At 46.3% G+C, this 15,681-nt stretch overlaps 1 protein-coding gene across 2 annotated transcripts in view; it reads left to right on the top strand.

Moving 5' to 3' along the window:
- Positions 1-11,488, top strand: part of VSNL1 (visinin like 1) — a 187,159-nt gene extending 175,671 nt beyond the window's left edge. For both annotated transcript variants that reach the window (XM_088468147.1, XM_088468146.1), the window contains exons 3-4: positions 132-347; positions 10,342-11,488. In XM_088468147.1, coding sequence (XP_088324273.1) covers positions 132-347; positions 10,342-10,539 — 414 coding nt within the window. In that variant the 3' untranslated portion in view covers positions 10,540-11,488. The remainder of the gene's footprint in view (positions 1-131; positions 348-10,341) is intronic.
- Positions 11,489-15,681: the final 4,193 nt, after the last annotated feature.

Raw genomic sequence — 15,681 nt, 5'->3', positions numbered from 1 at the left:
ATCCGTGGCACCCCCGCAAGTTCGGGACCACTGCTCTATTGAATACAGTTGGACTACACATTATGGAGCTGTTTTATTCTTTGTATAAGGTTAATATCCATTTTTCTTTCTCTTATTTTTGTTTTTTCCAGTTTTTTCCATACGGAGACGCATCAAAATTCGCCCAACACGCTTTCAGGACCTTTGATAAGAACGGAGATGGGACCATCGACTTCAGAGAGTTTATATGTGCGCTGTCCATCACTTCAAGGGGAAGCTTTGAACAGAAACTAAATTGGGCTTTTAACATGTACGACCTGGACGGCGATGGTAAAATCACCAGGGTGGAGATGCTGGAGATTATCGAGGTTAGTGAGAGCCGAGCTCCTTGTTATACTGTAATGTACATCATTGGGGCAGGTTAGTGTGGGCGAGTTGGGTATGAGATCCCGGCGGTCAGAATCCCGATACCCATAAGGACCCCTCCCTCCCCGGTGCCTAATCCTAACCTCCCCCTTAGTGCCTAAACCTAACCTCCCCCTCCCCGCACCCTAAACCTAACCCTCCCTCTCTAGTGCCTGAACCTAATCTCCCTCTTAGTGCCTAAACCTAACCTCCCCCTCTAGCGCCTGAACCTAACCTCTCCCCTAGTGTCTAAACCCAACCTCCCCCCTAATGCCTAAACCTAAGCTCCCCCCTAATGCCTAAACCTAAGCTCCCCCCTAGTGCCTAAACCTTACCTCTCCCCTAGTGCCTAAACCTAACCTCCCCCCTAGTGCCTAAACCTAACCTCTCCCCTAGTGCCTAAACCTAACCCTCCCCCTCCCCGCACCCTAAACCTAACCCTCCCTCTCTAGTGCCTGAACCTAATCTCCCTCTTAGTGCCTAAACCTAACCTCCCCCTCTAGCGCCTGAACCTAACCTCTCCCCTAGTGTCTAAACCCAACCTCCCCCCTAGTGCCTAAACCTAACCTCTCCCCTAGTGCCTAAACCTAACCCTCCCCCTAATGCCTAACCCTGCACCCTAACCCTCCACATAACGCCTGATACTTACCGGGATGCCGGCAGTCGGGATTCTGGTGCCGGAATCCCAACGCTGTCAGAGTTTTGGCGCCAATATTTCGCCCGTCAGCATTCCACTCGGCGGGATGCTGACTACATCCCGTGTGGGCAGCCCATGGCACTGCTTTTCCTATATGGCCATGACTAAGGCAATAGTAAGTCACATGAAATAAAATTTGGATGGTTTACATCTGCCACATTGCGGCAGTGCTAATTACGATGTACTCGCTCGGTTACTGACTGTAACATTGTTATTTCACTTTGTTTGTGGTAAGTTGCTGTTTTCCACATAACTTTATATTGCTGGGAGCTACGTTTTATATTGTACTGTTGAATTTTGTTTTATTTACATAATGAGAAGGAAATTTAGTGGAAAGTGTAGAAGTGTGATATTGTGTAATACTGTGACTTACAATTGATTTAGCTTTTTTTTTTAAAGACAAAACTGATTTACAGTCAGGTGCATAAATATTGGGACATTGGCCCTCATTCAGAGCCGCTTGTAAGCAGCCGCTCGTTCGTTCTGACCGATGTTCGCACATCTGCGCATGCGTATGGATTTTAATACGCATGCGCGAACCAGTGCGGCCGAAAATCGTTTGTTCGCTATATAGCGAATGCCTGCTATTTTGAGTGACAGAAGGAGGCGTATGTGGGTGGTAACAGGGGAAGGTGCTTGAAAACGGGGGTGTGGAATTCGAACGCAGGCGTGCTTAAAGGTCAAAACGGGCGTTTTAAGGGAGTGCATAATTAATACAGCAGCGTCATTGACCACGTCACTTGGTCTTTTTAACTCAGAACTGCTCGCAAAATAGAGGTTGAAAAAACCAGCCACAAGAATAGCAAGCAGTTCATACGCTGTTCGATGTACTCGATTAATCTAATAAATAGCGGACATGACGTATGGTGCGAGCGGCAAGTTTTGCTCGCTCGTTCAGACTTAGAGGCGTAAACAGACCGCAATTAGCGAACGGTTCATTTGAATAGCCACCCCTTGTTTTAGAACGAACGACCGCAAATAGCGAGCGGCTCTGAATGAGGGCCATTGACAGAATTTTCATATTTTGGTCTCTATTCACCACCACAATGGCTTTGAAATGAAACAAACAAGATGTGCTTTAACTGCAGACTTTCAGATTTAAGTTGAGGGTAATTACATCCAAATCAGGTGAACGGTGTAGGAATTACAACGGTTTCTATATGTGCCTCCCACTTTTTAAGGGGCAGAATGAAAATTCTGTCAATGTCCCAATATTTATGCACCTGACTGTAGGTTTTATTTAAAAAATAAAATGTCGGTCACCCTGTTTCGCCTTCCCATGCCCTCGGGTACACACGGATGCTAGGCTCTGTTCATTAAGCCGTGATACCCTTTTTTCCATCATTTGTAGCTTAAAAAGGCTCAGCATGTTTTCCTGTCACTTACCAGAAGGGTTACCTCAGATAAATCATTTATTTCTCATGGTATCTCTTTGTTTTTTCTGTTTCCCACTCCCTCATAGCCTGATGTGGGGACCGCTGTGTGTTAGTGGGTCTGGTATGCTATGTCGACACCAGTATGTTGACTTGTTCTGAATGACGACATAAACGTTATATCACCATGTGACATGTCGACCTTATGTTGAAATTGTGCATGTCAGCAGTCAGCATGACAACATAGTACAACATTATTCAGTGTTTAAGCCCTAAATCCAACCCTAAACCTAAATCTAGCACTTAAATGTAGTGTCGACATTGTGACCGTCCTCATGCGCAATGCCGACATGTGGAAAGATGTACCTGCACATGTAAAGTTTCAGTTAAAGTTCAAATGTTAACTGGACATGCGTGGATGTGCAATTACCTGACTGCCATGGGCCGGGGCCTTCTACCAAACTTCTACACTACAGACAAAGGGCCTGATTCAGAGCCGGACGCTCTGACCAGAGCGCTCGCTCTGAATCAGGGCCCTCCTCCATGAAAATGGAGCGTCCCCCTGGACGCTCGTATAGCTGTGGGTGACCATAATGATGAGCGAGCGTCCATGATGATGGTCGCGATGGTCAAAGACCATCGCGACCATCGGGCTTGCGACGAGACCCTGCGGTAGGGTCTCGCTTCCGCAAGCCCAGGAGTGATTTTGGCTCTATCAGAGCCAAAGTCACTCCCACTGACATCATTACTGATGTCAGTGGGGCCGGACTCAGACGGTAGGCGTACCCATGGGAATGCCTCCGTCTGGCCGCCACGCCCACCAAAGGGGGCGTGCTGTCAATCACCATCGACAGCACGCCCCCTTTGGTGCGAGACCCCGAGCGACGTATTTCTCGTCGCTCGCCGGGTCTCAGGCATGCGCACGACGGAGCTCCCTCCGTCGTGCGCATGCACAGTGGGGCAACATCGACCTGTTTGCGAGCGTCCTTTGCTCGCGAACAGGTCTGAATGACCCCCAAAGAGCATTTTATGTCCTCACATAGTACATTTCATCGGGAGCCTAGTTTGGTAAATTGCAGTAACCAAATGCACATGCAAAATTACAGCTGTAAGCAGAGATACAGAGGCCCTGATTCAGAGCGCTATGGTTACATAAGCCGAAGCTGACTCCTGGCTGCTTGTGAGGCCAGGAAATTTGCATCCTACGACGCAGACCCCGGCCTCAGCACTCCCAGGACACGCCCCCTCGTTTCCAGAAATGCAGCCCGGCTCCTCCCCCAAACAGCCACTGCATGTAGATCGGGTTTACGTATATATCTGAGTCAGCAGGCCCAACGACGCAACATTGGTCGCAAAATATTCGATTGCTGCAATCTTGAGTGAGTCTATTGTCCTGCAGAATGGCTATGGGAAATGAGAAACCAGAGCCATAATCCTTGTGTACAGGCTCGCAGTCACAGGGAGACACAGGAGACACGACCCAGAAACATGCGTTCCTTGATGCCTCTCCCCCGATACCTCCCCTTAACGCTCCCTGACTGTCAACCACTGTAAATAGTCGATGCGAGCCATGACGTTAATGTACTTTGATGCAATCGCAGGCGGGCCGATAATCGGAAAACATCGGTATAGTGTATAACTCTGTGCCCTGTACCTCTTAAATCACTCTGGCCCTGATTCAGAGCCGGACGCTCTGACAGAGCGCTCGCTCTGAATCAGGGCCGGCCTTCTTGTTTTTTTAGAGCGACCTCCTGGCCGCTCTCATAGCTGTGGGTGACCACCCACAGCTATAGCGAGCGGCCAGGAAGATGGTCGCGATGGTCAAGACCATCGCGACCATCGGGCTTGCGACGAGACCTTTGTGGTAGGGTCTCGTTGCCGCAAGCCCCAGAGAGACTTCGGCTCTCACAGAGCCGAAATCTCTCCCACGGATATCACTCGTGATGTCAGTGGGGCCGGCCCCAAACAGAGGCGTTCACATGGGAACGCCTCCGTTTGGGCAGCCACTCCCCCGCCCCGCCCACCAAAGGGGGCGTGCTGTCACTCAACATCGACAGCATGCCCCCTTTTTTACGAGACCCGGAGCGACGGTTTGCCTGTCGCTATCCAGGTCTCACGCATACGCACGACTGAGCCGGCTCCGTCGTGCGCATGCGCACTGGGCCACCATCGACCCGCTTGCAAGCGCATAGCGCTCGCGAGCGGGTCTGAATCAGGCCCTCTGTACGTTATTTTTTTTCTATTTAATACAGTTGTTTTAGGGAATAAACGCACCTAAAAATCTCTTACAAACATTTAAGCCGACTCGTATCAGTGCAAAATAGTGAATATATAATCGCTGAGCAGCGCACTACATCTCCCAGACGTGGCTGTGCTCCTTATGTGAGCTCTGTAACTGCTGGAGAAAACAGTACATGCAATAGCTTATTATTTGCTCTTCGGGGCTTTTCCAGTTGAATTTGTTTCCCAAATGTATTTCTCTTTTATTATTATAGCGTGTGACTATAGTTAGAAATGCAGATTTTTGTGCCAACCCAACGAGTCATGAATAAAGCATTTCTGTATGACCCAATTTATTATTCTGTAAACTTCCTGGTGCCCCAGTTCAGTGGTGAGAGATCTTGTAGCTACTGTCATGTAACGTTGTATGTTGTCCAAGGGTTTGTGATACGTGTTGTCACTGAATCGCCGCGGTATCTGCGGGACCTGTAGCCTGAAAACATAGCGAGAACCCATACAACACAATAACGACAACACTACAGCGGGAAATACATTCACTTCTGAACAAACATTTACTTGATATTGTGTCCCGGTTCAGCGATCCAAGAGAGGTGCTCTGCTTCACTGAGCCAAGCGACTAGACTGTTGTGATTAAGCTTTGCAGGGTTACGGACACATCATTCAGCTGTTAATTAATAACATTAATCAGATGTTCAGCCTCCTGGGGTAGAAATTGCCTTTGCTGAATGTGAAGTCATGGTTATTAGTTTGTTATCTCATTGTGGTTAATATTGGTTTAAGTCAAGGAAAACATTATGATGCAATAGGAACGAAATATTCCATTGTTTTTCCTTGCCAGTAATAATTGGACTCTTATTGCAGTAGAATGTATTATATTACAGAAGGGTTATATCGTCATACTTCTCAATTGTGCTTCATTTAAAGCCCAGGGTTGGGTTACGTTTATATGTTTTACACATGTTCTCATGTGTTTCCTTCCACTGTTTGGAGGAATATCTTATATAATGGGACGAAATGCACATCTGGGGGCTAATTCGAAGATGGACGCTGCAGCGAATGGCGCTACAAGCCCTCCACGGTGTACGTCAGTGCGTCTGAATGTGCAAGGACCAAGGCGCCCATTTTCAGCATCCTTAGACACTGAAATACCGCTTTGTGCGTCTTTGTACATGACCATCAGTCGCCAGCCTCATACTAGGTGCAGAATCTCAATTAGAGGTATGGCCCCCAGCGCAATTGTGCGCCACTCATCTCTGACACGCCCATAAGACGGACCATCTGCGTGTATGCGAATAGTCTGCGCCCAGGAAAGCCCATGACATTTCCAATACAATTCTGTCCGTGCGTCTCAATCTATACTGTGATTTTGTAGGGACACCCTATTTGACACACGCGCTGTGCATCTTTTCCGCGACTTCGGCGCATACGCAGTTGAGAAACATCGACCATTGGTGGGAATATCTGCATGGTGTCCGAGAATCAGGCCCTTGAACTGCTTTGTAATTTAGAGAAAGTCACGTTGATTGTTAGCAATAATAGCTCAGTGGTTCCCAAACTTTTTTGAATCACGGCGCCCTAGTGTATCAGCAGTGTTTTCACGGCACCTCTAAGCCAGAAGTTTGTTATTGAGAAATTCAGAAAAAACTGTAGTGAAGTAGTAAAGTGATGTAAGTTGTGCTGACCCGTCATCCTTAGGTTTGGTTATATAGTGGACAGGTTGTGCTTCTGCTTGTTCACATAATTACATTACATTGACCATAAAGAATTTGATCTGGTGCTGGACCACCAACCTGAGGCACCCCTGCAAGTGTCCCGAGGCACCCCAATGCTGCGTATCCACTAGACGATATAATGAACAATTGAACGTTAACGATATCGTCCAGTGGATATGCCGTCAACGACCGGCGATGCGTGCTCCCACTGGTCATGATGACGTCGCTCATCGCTCAAACTTGCTGTCCGACCTGACGATATCATCAGGTTGTGCAGGTTCGGGGACGAGGGAAGCTGCCGGCATCGTTCAGTGTGTGTGCGCAGTGTCGTTCAGGACATTGAGCAGAACGCTGTCGGGGACACACTACACAATATTGCTCATGGGAGCTGATTCAGACCCGCTCGCTATGATGCAAACGTTTTCTGCTCATGCGTACTCATCGCAATGCGCATGTGGGAACCAGTGCGAGAGCTCGGGCAGCGGTCGCTCGTTGCGCATAGACAGCCCAGCAGAGTGAGTGACAGGAGAAGCCGTTTATGGGTGGTAACAGGGCTGGCTACTATAAACGGGGGAGTGGAGGTGCGAACGCAGGCGTGCCTGAGCGTCTTAACGTCGTTTCAGAGGCAAGCATAATTAACAGGCAGCGCCATAGTACACGTCACCTGGTTGTATTTCACTCTGAAGTGATCGCAGTGCTTGCGGAAGGGTGTAGTCAACCTCAAGCGCTTCGTTCTTGGAGATGACGTGCGCTAGTGGGCGTCTTAAGACAGGCTGGTGGGCGTCTGCATACACAAAGCAATTGCATGCCAAGACATAGTTGGCGTGCTTATGCCTTGCCGTGTGATCGCCTGCCATGCCATCACTTAGCCGAATTTGCATATTCTGGGTGCGAGCGTACGCATCTAGCGAGCGGGTCTGAATGAGCTCCATAGAGCGAATCGTGTAGTGGATATGCGCCTTTACTCTATTCCCAAATCTGAATCGGGCCCATTAATTGTATGTTTTTCTATCACCCCCACCTTTAGTGTTGGGGGAATTGTAGTACAAAGCATGAATAGAATCCTAGGATTTTGTTGATTTTTTTTCCACTGCCGTTGACTTTTGGAAAGAAATGATCGTGGCATTTCAGAAGCTTTTATGGAGTATTTGACTATCGTCACAGCATGTTTTAGTTATGTACAGTATATAAAACCCCAGGTCACCTGTTGTTTCCCATGTTCTGACTTGCTAGAGGTTGTTCTATCCCTGCTCACTTCCAATGACTGCAGTGTTCACATCAGCACAGAGTATTTCAGTGAATGTGCTGATCATGTGGGACCTGTCAATTCATTATCAATGATGTTAGTGAGGACCAGACAATGGGGTCGATGTATCATTATTATTCACATTTCTGAGCTGTTGAAAATCGCGCCATCGCATTCTAACCATCTGCGCAAAAAAATGTACATGCAGTAATACTCTGTGACTCACGATATTTTATCTCAAACATATTCCAAAAAGACATCGACCCCCCCCCCCCCCCCATAGGGAATTAGATAGTGGTAAAGAGCAGGGTCCCCCATCTGTACAGAGCAGTGATGTGAGGCTCCTGTCACACCCATGCCGAAAATTGTTGTATCAACCACATGTGAAGGAGAGAAAATGTAGTCCAGGGCTCAGAGCACGTAACCTGATTACATGGGGCCCAGCCATTTCCCATGTACACATTCATATTGTGGTCACCAGCCAGCTACACTTATCATGCATGACTGCCACGATTGTCAGCCGCTATGGTCCAAAACGAATTGGAATTTATGAAGGTGTGACAGCAGTCATTGGCAGAGGGATGTGGCTGGGAGAGAGCATGCCCTGAAGGAGGCTGGAGACGTAGAGAGAAGAGTGGTTGAGGGTTTTGTAGGTGAGTGAGAGAAGTTTGAATCTGAAGGGGACAGGAAGCAGAGTTAGAGCAACAAGAGAGGAAAATTGGTCGGGCAGAGGATTTAAGGAGAGGCTGAAGAGTGGCAAGGCGGGGAGCTCAGGATCCTGGAGAGAAGTAGGGCACAGCAGGTGAGGCAAGAGATAAGAGTGCGGATATAAGGAGTATTATTGGCTTCCAGGGTGAGAGAGGGCCTGATCCTGGAATTATTATGGAGGTGGAAGTGTCAGGATTGGGGGAGGGACTGGACTGAATGTGGGGGGAGAGAGATTGTCCAGGATTATCCCCAGACAGCGGACTTGTTGTCTATTGACAGGGTAGCGGGTTGAGAGATGTTGAGTTTGACAACATCCAAGAGGAGATAGCCGACACATAGTAGACAGCCGACACACAGGAGGTGACATGGGAGAGGACAGAAGGAGAGAGGTTTTAGGAGAAAACAATTATTGGCAACTTCGGCATACAGGTGATATTGGCGGCCATAAGTCATTCTAGGTCTCCTATTGCAGCAATAGTTATTGCCAACCAGGATGGTCCAGTATTTCTATACATAATTTGACAAGGCTGAGCTGTTACCTGGTGGTTAAGAAAGGCATACATCACACCTGTGTGGAAGCTTTTATTTTCAGTATGCTCGGTGTCCCTCGTTATCTAGGGCTTATTTAGTTGTCCACTACCCGAGTGTCCTCACCATGTTCCGGGGGTGCGTCTATCCTAACTTGCACTAGACTAGGTGAAAAGGATTGGCAGTACTGTACACCTAGGGGTATATTTACTAAATTGAGAGTTTCTAGAAGTGGAGATGTTGCCCATAGCAACCAGATTCTATTCTAGCTATTATCTTCTAGAAGGTGCTAGTTAAATGTTAAGTAGAATCTGATTGGTTGCTATGGGCAACATCTGTATTTCTAAAAACCCGCACTTTAGTAAATATACCCCCTAGTGTTCATTCTAGCACCCTGCACCTGTCACAACCCGTGTAGTTCCTCTTTCCTGTCTGGGGTGGCGCTCTCTGCTCTGGTGCTGCTAGCACATTCAGCTGATGCACAAACTGCTGAGATACAGACCAGAGTGTGCTGGAAGCACCAGAGCAGAACCTCAGGCAGGAAACAGGAACTGTACAGGATTGTGACAGGTGCAGGGTGCTAGCGTTCATTCTATGTACACCTTTCTTTACTTTGCACCTGTGGCAGTAAATAACAGTTATAGTTGATCAATGAATGGATTATACAGTATTTACGTTTCACTTTCATCTTTTGAGTTGCTATGTTAATTCAAATAATGATTATATGTATCAAGAAACAATATTGATGTCATCAATGATGTCCGTGCCCGGCAAAATTAGTCTCATCAGCTAATGTACAGTCCTATGGCGAATACACACTAGACCACAGGTCCTCAAACTCGGTCCTCAGGACCCCACACAGTGCATATTTTCCAGGTATCCTCACAATCACAAGTGAAATAATTAGCTTCACCTGTGGTTCTTTCAAAATGGGTCAGTGAGTAATGAACGCACCTGTGCACCTGCTGGGTGACCTGGAAAATGTGACCTGTGTGGGGTCCTGAGGACCGAGTTTGAGAACCACTGCACTAGACGATAAATAATATCAATATCGTTCAAAGATATATCGTTCATATCGTCCAGTGTGTATGCACCAAACGTCCAACGATGAGCGCTCCTGCGAGTCCTTAACGATGTTTGCTGTCCTGCAAACATGCAGGCCGATCTGACAATATCGTCAAAGTGCCTGTACGGGGATGTGGCAGGATGACGTCATTGAACGATATTGTTCAGTGTGTGCACCCAATACCTTTCACCAATATCGCTCAGCACATCGTCTAGTTAGTAGTGTGTATGAGCCTTTATCAGTTTTCTGCCACTGGACACGTTTGTGCTATTTTATTGTGCTATTATTATTTCTTCCTTTCTTCCCACAGACTCTTACACCGCTGGCATGGACAGAAATGATTGATGACTCTCTTGTCTGTTTTCCTCCCCATCCCCCCCCCCCAGGCTATCTATAAAATGGTGGGCACTGTGATAATGATGAAAATGAACGAGGACGGTCTCACACCTGAGCAGCGGGTGGACAAGATCTTCAGCAAGATGGATAAGAACAAAGATGACCAAATTACATTGGATGAGTTCAAAGAAGCCGCAAAGAGCGACCCTTCCATCGTATTACTGCTCCAGTGTGACATTCAGAAATGAGCTCACCCTGGCGCGTTTAGGACTGCACAAAAAAAAGGTCAATGTTTCATTCAGTTTGCAGCTATCTCCACGACTAATACAGAAAAACAAAAAAAATAATCAAAAATAATTGCTTGGACTACCTATAAATGGACTTGCTTCTTGTGTTTGAGACACTCGTGTGCATGAGAATGTCATTTGCTGAAGATTTTAAAAAATATATAATATATATTAAAAACATAAAAAAGGTGAAAAAAAAAACCAAACAAAAAAAAAACTTCCACAATGTGAAGTGTGCAATGTAATTTCATAAGTCCCTGAAGCCTGTGCATCAGTAACGTAATGCATAACGCTACTATTTATTGTTTTACTGATGCTAGCTGTGTGTCCCCCTTTTACGTGTTCGTGGTAGTGACACTGATTAGCCATGGCGATGTTACTGTTCCAACTAGCTCATTTCACCTGCTGTAAAGTAGTCCCGGGCAGGCGGAGGGACATTACCTCGGCTCATGGATCTGCCACGTCCCTTTCACACATGTGCTCGTGATGTCGGTGAATATAAATGTAAATCATTTGCATGCCTTCTTAGGTTTGCCTTAATTCTTACCTCATTTGCACCCTTAGCGAATTTGGAAAGAGCCGTATCAAAGAGAAATGGAGTATGAACAAAACGCAAGTCCCACTGAAACCCCCAAATTCATCCAGAGAAATATGATAAAATACTATATAGAGAGATGTATGTGTATATATAGATTAGTTCACAGATACATGTATGATGATGTATATAAACATTATATACATATGTACTCATACAGAAGATGCATATTTGAAGAAATATACAGATGACCTATTGTTTCAATGGGAGTGTGCGCAGTATTGATTTATCAGAAAACTGTATTGATGATTTCTGAGTGAACTTTAAAGAGAGGTTGCAATATATGTCCCAAAATAAATAATTTATACCATTTGACTCTTCCCCACCCGGGATCTAGAATCTCTTTCCAGGATTGGTGGTCATTTCTGGTGAATGGATAATGAGATCATTCTGGTACACAATTTATATTAAGGTTAGATATGGCTGTCAGTGATAGGGGCAGGGGTACACAATTGGCAGGTGGGCATTAAGGAAAAATAGGTGTATTTACGGTGAATACCTCATATAGTTGCCACATTTTAATATGCACAGTGCTCCATAAGATGCGCATACAAGATGGCCGACTTCAAGATGGCCACCATACTGCTGACAAACCCTAAAAAGTTTCCCCCCACTCCCATATCATATATGTAGACACTGGACTAATATTTCCTTACCCATTTCCTTTTTATAAGGGTGTATCCACACTTATAGACCACCCTGTATGTATATATATTCTGTCTTATTTATAACATAGGGCCTGATTCAGAGGCCCATACTGGGGGTGGTGCACCTGTCAAACCGTAACGCAGGTGTCCTAAGGCGAGCTAAGGGAGGTCAGAAACCTCCCAGGGAGCAAATTGCCTGGATTTGTACAGAGGCTCATCCCACCACTTACGTACAAGAATGCACCATCGCTCCTATTGGTTGCCCAGAATGCCAGAAGTGGGCCATCTGAGCCATTGTAACTGCATACGCAGTTGCAGGCTGAGACACCTCCAAAACGGTCGCAACCCCCCCCCCCCCCCATTACCTCCCACAAACGCTCACTGTCAATTACTCTGCGTCCACATCCCCACCGCGGCCACCATCAGTAATCCATCGCGATGCATGCGCAGCGTGTCTCAGATGCGTGCGCAGTACAAAAATAATTGCTCAACTCCGCAAACATCGCTACTGCCTCCACCTCTGAAATCAGGCCCATAAAAAAAAAAGAGCGTCTGAGTTGCACGCAATGGCGATATTTGCGCAAATGGTCATTTTTTTTTCAAGGCCTATGTCTCTACAAAGTCTCACGGCGTATGCGTCCCACGGTGTGTATAAGAAACGCATTGGGCGTTCCTGCGCGGTGGCTATTGAGATGCTTGGAGATGCACTGACTTATGGGCATGAATATAGGCGTGTCGCTCATATTGGAGCACGGGGCTGATGTAAGTTCGATGGTACGGCAGATGGTGAGGTATAAAGATGCTTAAAAGTTGGCATCTTAGTCCTTGCACATTCAGAAGCAGGGCGTGTACCCGGGAATTGCTGAGATTGGTATTAGCGTAAAGTTGCTGACGCGACTACGCCAATATACGGTTGCAGCAGCACATGACTTAAAATCAGCCAAAGAGTCCTATGTTTGCTGGTCATGTAGCATTCCTAACGCCTGGTTACTTAACCTTACGCCCTACATAATGGAGCCAGGTGCTGCTCATACGATGCAATTCATTATTTCATCATCAGAAGTGTCCCCACCTCTGTATACAAGACCGTGTAGAGTGCGGCCTGGAGATTTCAGGTTTGTGCTATCACCATGTCATACAGAAAAGACCTCTGCAGTCTTCAGTCATTCAACAGTGAAAAAGATTATTCACACATGGAAACCACTGAAGAGAGTTGTCAGTCTTCCCAGCAAGGTCACTCAGAGACCAGGCCCTAGGATGCTCAGAGACATCACAGGCATGGTGACTGATTGAGGCCGGGGTCCTGATGCGAAGATGACGGTTTTTGGAGCGTATACTCCAGAAACGGATACACGCAAGGACGGGCTATGCAGTCTCATATGCATTTTGATCACACATAGACTTGTGACCGCAGGCATGGAACCGGGCGTGACGCGGCGTTCTCACATAGGCAATGTTTAGTGAAGGCATGTGCAAACAAACGCAGAGCTGGCCGTAAGTGTAACCCAGGTGCATATGCTACACAGGCAGATTGAGGTCAGCTCTGCTTATTGGGAATATGGCCATTTTGTTTCTGCGCACGGTTCTTTTGACCAATGTACGCCTGATTTACTTCTATGTCCGCATCAGTGCCTATGAATCTGCCAAACCGCTTATAGCTCTGAGGGCAGCCAGGAAACCGTTCTCCACAAAATAATGTGCAGTAGTTTAGCTTTGCCAAGTTACATATGAATAAAACACGAGACTTCTGGTACAGACTGCGGAGGGCCTTGTGCATCTGAAAATGTTTTCTTTTTGTTTTTTTAATGTCATTGAGGTATTCAGCCACCTTGTAGCCACTATATAGGCCAGTGTTGGCTAACCTTGACACTCCAGCTGTTGTGGAACTATATATCCCAGCATGCCCTGCCACAGTTTTAGCATGCCTATGCTGGGTTATGTAGTTCCATAACAGCTGGAGTGTCAAGGTTAGCCAACACTGATATAGGCTAATGCTGGGTACACACTGTACGATATATCGTGTACACAGTAGTTTATCTGCCCGAAAAATTTTGCAATATATTTATGAAATAGTTCCCAACATTCGCATAATGGAGCTCAGTAAATGTTATGTTTTGCCCCTATCGATGCAACTCATGTCTCCAAATATCTGTGCTTTCCCCCAAAACACACATACTTTGTCCAGCCATGGAAACTACGCCACCATAGATGGGGGTATAACCAGTTATCAATGGGGCCGGATCCATGTGTGATTTAATCGCACTGTAATGCGATTGACACTGTAGTATAATCCGATTTAATATCATTCAGCCAATTACAATGAATCCCATCCATTCACACCAAAGGAAAAAGCATATTAAGCCACACTATTCTGCATAACCAGATTTCGAACAATAAGACAAAAAAAAAAAAAAAAAAAAAAAAAAAAGTAAGATGCCAGAAACACCCACCCATGCTACTAATCGCACTGCTTTCATTTATGATGAGGTGATTACACAAGTGACAAAGGGTTTGCATGGCCCCAGGCTATGACTATGAACTTGCTGACACATAAAATGCTTTGTTAGAACATGACTGGAACCTGTACGGAACATTGAGCTTACTGATACTTTCCCAGGTATTTCCGGCCGCACACGTTCCTAGTCCTGGGCTCAGCTGCATTCACCATTAGGCATGGTAGGCATCCCCCTGGGGGCACCAATGGCACAGAGACGGCTCTTTCCTTGTACGATGTGTTTTTGAAAACTTTGTTCATTTGTCATCGCTGCTGATGCGGCAGTGGCAGCGTAAACGCACACAGTTGTGCTGCGAAAATATGCTAATGTTTGCAACCACACAGCCAGCATAGAGACGCCCACTACCGCTTTCTCACATCCGTAAGACTACACAGTCCTGCGTGTACATCGGTGACATCAAACCCTCACGCAGGCCTGACCTGTCTCAGGAATAGCAAGTCTCATCGCAGTGAGTACTCAAGCTGTAAATACCATCGCAGTGGCTAATTTATGCACGCCCATGTAACAGGAGTGCCACCCTGTCCACCACCACCACGTAACTGGGCAAGGCAGCTAAGCACAATTTACTCAATAATTTATAGGAGAACCATTTGGCCTAAGCGGTTCCATAAACAAATGCGGATACTATGAGCGCCGTGATTTAAGAAAGTTTGGCAACCACTGGGTTAAAACAAAAAGTTAACTTTGTACATGGCATTTGGATGAATCCACTACGGTCTCCAATGCCTCTTCAGACCCACCCTGCTCTGCCTATACTCTAGCCATTCCCCTATGCAGAAAGCTAGCGGCTAGCCTGTGTCTTTCCTATGTTTGAGAGTGGGAAGATCATGTGGGTGGGTGGGGATGCTAGCTAGCCGCTAGCCAGATCAACCCCCAATCAGCCTGGTGAGTGCTGAGAGTACAGGGAAGAACACATTGGCATCGAAACAATGATCCTGGGCAAACTGGTAAGTGCTTCGTATAAGGTGTCACTGGTGGGTTTATTATTTTTTCCCATGTCAGGTGGAATTATACAATTTAAATTCAATGGGGGGGGGCAAATAGATGGACAAAGTAATATGATTTATATTTCAGAGGACAAGGGGTCATCAGCTGCAAGCAGAAGACAGAATGTTACGCCAGGAGCATAAGACGGGGGTTTTACTGTAAAGGTGGTTTAACTGCAGAAATATCGACAGTACCATGAGGCACTGATAAAGTCACAAACTGAACTAATATACTGGATACATATAGAGACCAACGAAATACACACTAGATGCTACATTACATTATTTTTAAATGGATGAGGCAAAATAAAAAGCTACATTTTTGAGCTTTATTTTTTTATTTGCCAACAAAACACATT

This window comes from Taudactylus pleione, unplaced genomic scaffold, assembly GCF_031769625.1.
Source record: "Taudactylus pleione unplaced genomic scaffold, aTauple2 ptg000081l, whole genome shotgun sequence".
Taxonomy (NCBI): domain Eukaryota; kingdom Metazoa; phylum Chordata; class Amphibia; order Anura; family Myobatrachidae; genus Taudactylus; species Taudactylus pleione.
This window is presented reverse-complemented; position numbering and strand designations above follow the sequence as displayed.